The 6011-nt window shown below is 42.2% G+C and overlaps 1 protein-coding gene across 1 annotated transcript; it reads left to right on the top strand.

The window, feature by feature from the left end:
* Positions 1-1633: 1633 nt before the first annotated feature.
* On the top strand, positions 1634-5670 carry atf5b (activating transcription factor 5b). Its single transcript, XM_035679779.1, has 4 exons — positions 1634-1860; positions 2549-2770; positions 3118-4306; positions 4939-5670. The coding sequence occupies exons 2-4, from the start codon at positions 2632-2634 to the stop codon at positions 5123-5125; spliced, it is 1515 nt and encodes a 504-aa protein (XP_035535672.1). The 5' UTR covers positions 1634-1860; positions 2549-2631; the 3' UTR covers positions 5126-5670.
* Positions 5671-6011: the final 341 nt, after the last annotated feature.

Raw genomic sequence — 6011 nt, 5'->3', positions numbered from 1 at the left:
CCTCTGTGGAGTTTGTATATTCTCTCTGTGTCTGTATTCACTCCACAGAAGACATGAATGTTTGTATGTCTGGTAAAAATATGCTCCTAAATAAAATCATGTGTCAGAAATTGGGTCATCAATATTTTAATGTGATTTTGTTGGTTTGTTCTGTGCACTTTGCGTCTGTTGCATGTCTGTCTCCTCCTGTGTGGCTCTCGCTGAGGTTTCTTCCATTTTTTTCTCTCAAAGGGATTTTTTGGGGGAGTTTTTGCTCACCCAAATGGAAGGACAGAGGGTTTTGATGTTGTACAAATTGTAAAGTCCCCTATTCTGATTTATGATTTTGGGCTATATAAATACATTTTTACTTGACTTGAATTAATTATATCTTAAATCTTGATTAGCTTAGCGACTCCTTTTATGCAATATGTACTGGATGAAGTGTTACACCTGATAAACACCTAATAAAAGCAATTTAAAACAGCCATTAGCTTCAGTTTTCTCCTCAGATCAACTATCCACGCAGTCAGATCAAAATCTGTATTTCTATATAAAATTCACTCATAATTTCACAATGAAGAATTCATTAAGAATCTAAGAAAAAATTAAAGTCTAAGTCAAAATTCTCTGATGCTGTTTACTATCATCTCTTTATTAATGTCTGACATGTTAATAGAAGCAGGAGGTGCAGGAGATGATATATAAACCTATTATCTACATTAAAAGTTTGGTAAAGGGACTTTTGGGGGGTTTAATGAATTTATTCTCAGAGTATTTCTTCACACCAGGTACAAACGGACGGAAGTGATGTTAAAACTGGAGAGGACACAGAAAACCAACATATCTCCACTTGTTACTGACTTTAAGTGTGTTATGCTCTCAGCTGGAGTCCACGGTCACTCTTTACCACACACCACTGGTTCTAATGGACGGTAAAGCAGTCCCAGTTTGGCGCTAATGTGGAATGATTAGCAATCAGTGTAAGAGTGATAGCAGGCCAATAGAAATAAAAAAGTTCCCCCAGATAAACCAATGGTGTGGCCACATTGTTACAGCGCTCAGCGAATCCCCTGCGGATCTGATGCAACAGGGCTGCAACTAAAGTTACACCTTCGAACTGCAACACGATGTCCTTCCGCCACGGCCCCACGGAAACTAGTGCCGGCTACACCGTCTGCTCAATGCGCTCCACTGTTTTTCTTTAGAAGTGTGTTTAGGCTTTTATTAATGTCTTTAACGCGTTGTTGTATTATCCGGACTGTTTTGTGTATGTTTTTCTGTCACTGATTTCCCCCCCCGCAGGTTGCTACTCATGTTTATTTTAGTTAGATTGATGAAATGATTTTTATTCTATCTGCCGCATCCAATGGAAGCACAAATGCTATGTAAACGACAAAACATGCTTTTAAAAAAGTAACAAAATAAATAAAATATTTCTACCACTATTTAAAAAAAATAAAATCAATTAAAATAAAATAAAAGTAAATTCAGATGAAATACAACAGAAATGAAGACATTCTAACAGAGTCAGTGAAAACAGGAGATGTAAGTGTGTGTGTGTGTGTGTGTGTGTGTGTGCTCTCAGGGTAATAATGGGAAAGTCCCCAGGTTCATGACGTAACGGCCGGGTGAACTCTGTAAACTGCGGATTGATCTCGGCTGCTGTGATCCGGTCCGGGCATTAGGAGTTGCAGAAGTAGCGGATTTAAAAACTTTCTGTCTCCAAGTCTGTTCGTCGAAATAGCACTTCATGAAGAGTCCCTGACTTGTAAAAGGGAAATATGGCTTTTTAAACTGTGACCGTCGTCCTCCTCGCCATAAAGCTTCGCGTGCTTTGCTCCTGCAACGCACTTCACGAGACTACTCAGAAACTATGGGGTAAGTGAGAGTGTTTCTAGCTTTGGGGAAACAGGAAAGTTCGGAGAATCGTTTCTTCTGTTAGCTAACAGCTGAGGTTAGACCCTGTTTAAAGTGCCGTTACATTGTACGCTTAATTCCAATTCATTTACGCCATTTGCAGCACTATTTTAGCCAATTATTACTGTTTTAAGTAACCACTTCAAAGTTACTTTTTCATGTGAAAAAAAAAAGAATATACATATATATGTCTGTTTCTTATACATTTTTAAGTGCGCAACAAATGTGTTTGTACGTGTCTCATTCTGTAAAATAACTTTTATGCATGTTTAAGTCTGTAATTGTGTTATTAAAATATTATAAGTCTTTTTTTATTTGTACTTTATTCTTTTTCTGGGTTTTATTGTTTCTCAAAGTATGTTAAGTTGCTGTTTTTCACATTGTTGTTTGATAGTTACATTGTAGTGACATAAATAATAAATAATCACAGCATTGAGTGTCAGGTGAATAGAAACGTGAAGGGTTAATTTGAACTCAATACACATTTAAAGTAAATTATTTTACTTTAAATATTAATTATAATACATTTTTTTTTTAAAAAGAAGTAATTCTTTAAGGTTTTAGTGGATGAAAGGGGTATTTAAAGGCAACATTTAAAATTGTCACATTTAAATTAAATATTTTTTTTTTTTTCCTAATTTCCCCACAGGTCTTCAGGTGTTTCCACAACTCTTTCATCCAGCCAGTGCACGCTTTGTGCTTTTGAACAATTTAATCGAAGCAGACGACACAATGGCGGCATCGATCCTTCGCAGGAAAATTCCTCCCATTTCCACAGGCGAGCTCTGCGCTCCCCCTCTCCGACAGGCTAGCCGCAGCCAATCACGGCCCGGGACGGGGGCGGAGCCAGTGGAGAGGCAGCACTTAATTGGTGAGTTTTGCCAAGACGCTTTTTTATTTTTCCACATCCCGAGGTCGGAGCCGCAGTGCAGCACGGGGCTAATGTCGTACAGTGAGTACAGCTAAGTGGATATTTATCGAATGCAGACGATGCTGTTCAATCATTTTCAGATGATCGGTTAGTTGTTCACTTGGATTTGTCGGATGTATTGCTTGATTTTGAACTGAATTTTTTTTCTACATTTATCCTCTCTACCTTGCGTGATTTAAGATTTTTTTCCTGAATTTGTAGTTTTTATTTCAGTTACTCTGCACAAACAGCTGAATGAAAATGGATTGCTTTACTGATTATATGATTCTTATTTTGAATTTTTATAGGTGATGGTCACTCAGATTGGATGACGGAAAAAGTTGATTTGTCTTCATTTGTGTCGACGACCGAGTCTTCTCCCAGCTCATCCCTTCCACCCTCGCCGTTAGAACAAGATGTCAAGGTGCCCTCGGATCTGGAGGTCATGACCTCTCTACTGCAGGAGGAGCTGGCTCAGCTGGAGGACTACTTCCGCTCCGAGTCCACATCCACGACAAACAAGTTGGAGAAATCCTCAAAATGTGACAAGGGTGCTCAAGCCATGGGCTCCCAGTCTTATTATCAGTTACCCTATGGCTCATATGGGACCAGCCAATCAGAAACCAGCCCTGTGGTTGTTACCTTGGCAACAGGGGAACTGGACCTGGCCAGCTTCTGTGGCGGTCCCATTGGCAGAACCAAAATAGCGCGACCCGCTCCGTACAACTACCATCACCGCTACCACCACAACAACGGGCGAAGAATCATCAGCGAGGCTGTGAAAGTCGGGGAGGAAGTTGGACTTGATACGTGGGGCTCCAGGGGAAGTTACTCAGGAAGCACAGAGTTGTCTGTGAACCACTACTCCACACTGAAGACGGTGAGCAAGAGCAGCCTCGGTAGCGTCAAGAAGGTGAGAGAATGTGCTTTATCGTTGAAGGAAGAGGAGAGTTATTGTTTTTCAGAAGGAATGTTTTGCAGCGAAGAGATTGCCCGAGGTTTTTGTCTGGGCGGCTCGTACGACAGCCACCACAAGCGAGAGGGACAGTTGATGCACAACGTGAAGGTCAATGTAAGTTACGACAGCACGGGGCTGGAGGTCTTGCACTGCAGCAAAGATGGAGGACTTTCTGGAAGTATTCCCCAAGAGACAATGGTGGCCGGTGACGGCTACTTCCACCAGTCCATGGCCAGCACAGAGCCTTACCATAGCTTTATAGGGGACCTAGAGCAGCCGTCACAAGCACAGGCTGTAGAGCCCCAACATGGCCACTACCTCTATCCAGAATGCCTTGCAGACCAAAGCTATGAATGTCTGTCCAGAGGGGAGGGCGAGGGCACGCTGCTGGGCGCCCCCATCCACCGCCCCACCCAGAGGCTAAAGGATGAGCCCTGCTCCGTCAAGCCAGCTCTGGTGATGGGCGCCGTGTCTCTGGAGTCCGGCACTGGGGAGAGGAAGCAGAAGAAGAGAGACCAGAACAAAACTGCTGCTCACAGGTAAACAGTGGACTCAGTCCATTTTTGTGTCTGGCTCCCCCTGACGCTCGCTTCTCTAAAACCGTCAGAAACATGTCAAAATCAGTGGCGCAGTCTGCTGGTGAAAATCTGGTTCATAGCAATAAAAAGAGCAAACATATTCACAATCACAGCTAAGTGAGCTTATTTTCTTATTCATGTTCTTGATTTGGTTAGTGAATAAAGTGATTGCTGATATGCGAGTACTTGTTGTTTGGCTTTCCAACTTTAAAATGGCTGGAGTGTTGCATACAGCAGCCAGCCCAGTGCTTTAAATGTCTTGCAGAGTGTAGGAGGGAAATGGAAAGTCCCTCACTGCCTGCCAAATTCAGCCCCACCTAACCATTTCTATAAGTCTGGCTTGTCTGTGTGGAGGTTTTCATTGACTTATTCACATCTGTGTTTAGGAAACAGTCTTCATAACGTTAGTAGGGGAAAAGTTGGGAAGAGTAGAAATTGATGAGTGTCAAATGGTGGTATCTCAGGGGAGGGATGTGTGAGCCGTGTGTAATGCAGCCAATGTAGCTCAAAGGTCACGCTCACTCATCTCATTAATAAATGCAAGGCAGCAGAAACCCGTCAAAGCAACCCATCGCATTGTTTCCCCTCTGCAGGTACAGGCTGCGTAAGAGGGCGGAGCTGGACTCTCTGGAGGAGGAGCTGCACGGCCTCGAGGGGCAGAACCGGGAGCTCCGTGACAAGGCGGAGTCGGTGGAGCGAGAAATCCAGTACGTCAAAGATTTACTGATCGAGGTCTACAAGGCTCGCAGTCAGCGGCTCAAACAGGATGGCAGTGCCTAAAACGCCCAAAACGCTGACCTCACCTCCAAAACCTCCCAACCAGCACCAAGAGAAAAATCAAGTGGAGAGCACCAACCGGTCTTTGTCTCACACAAATGAAATGGTAGTTGCATGATTTTGGTAGTTATTTTCTAAAAAAAATCAATCAATATATAATTGTTCCAAGAGGATGGCCGAACAAAAACACACCTTTCCTAAAAAAGAAAAAGAAGTTTCCAAATGTGTGACTAAACTATAACAAGCCTTAGTGAGGTGGCTTCTAGAGGAGACGCTGAACTTGTCCGTGACCACTGTGATCCGAACTGCACTCACAGCCTTGTGATGACTGAGTTTGCGCTTGCAATGATTGATCGTTTACAAAATGCTCTTTGAATTAGTAGTAGTGATTGAATTTGCTTGTGGTTTTTGTGACACACATCGGCAGCATCGAGGCAGACCCATATTATTAAAAATATATATTTTATTTTATATTTTATTTTTACTTAATAATGTTCATTTATCATTTGCTTAAAACAATCAACTGAATAAAGGGATTGCTGGAAAAAGTGTGTAACATGCTCTACAAAATATTCATTATCAGAAACATTTAGAGAATCTGTATTGCTAAAATGTTGAGTATTTACACCTCTTTACCCCGCTGAAATACCCAATGCATGTTTGATTTTGGAAAAAAGCATGTGCGAGTGTTATTTGAAGGCAATATTCTGTTAACTGCATGGCTTCAAGATCTCCACCGCATCAATTTAACTGAGTTCTTCTCATCAGCTGGCGACTTTTTCCCTGAGTTCTTTCAGTGTGATTCATGCTCAGGTTTTGGTTTTCTGCTCTGAGAAACACAGAAACATTCACTGGCTTCTTTCCTTTCCTCTCCCTCCCTCCCTCTCTC

This window comes from Morone saxatilis, unplaced genomic scaffold (assembly GCF_004916995.1).
Source record: "Morone saxatilis isolate NCDOM2014 unplaced genomic scaffold, NCSU_SB_2.0 Contig8, whole genome shotgun sequence".
Taxonomy (NCBI): Eukaryota; Metazoa; Chordata; class Actinopteri; family Moronidae; genus Morone; species Morone saxatilis.
This window is presented reverse-complemented; position numbering and strand designations above follow the sequence as displayed.

Excerpts from the sequence above, each read along its gene's own strand:
- atf5b (XM_035679779.1), top strand. The coding sequence starts at position 2,632 with ATGGCGGCATCGATCCTTCGCAGGAAAATTCCTCCCATTTCCACAGGC. Across the intron at positions 2,771-3,117 it reads GGAGAGGCAGCACTTAATTG|GTGATGGTCACTCAGATTGG; the intron begins GTGAGTTTTGCC and ends GAATTTTTATAG. Across the intron at positions 4,307-4,938 it reads AACAAAACTGCTGCTCACAG|GTACAGGCTGCGTAAGAGGG; the intron begins GTAAACAGTGGA and ends TCCCCTCTGCAG.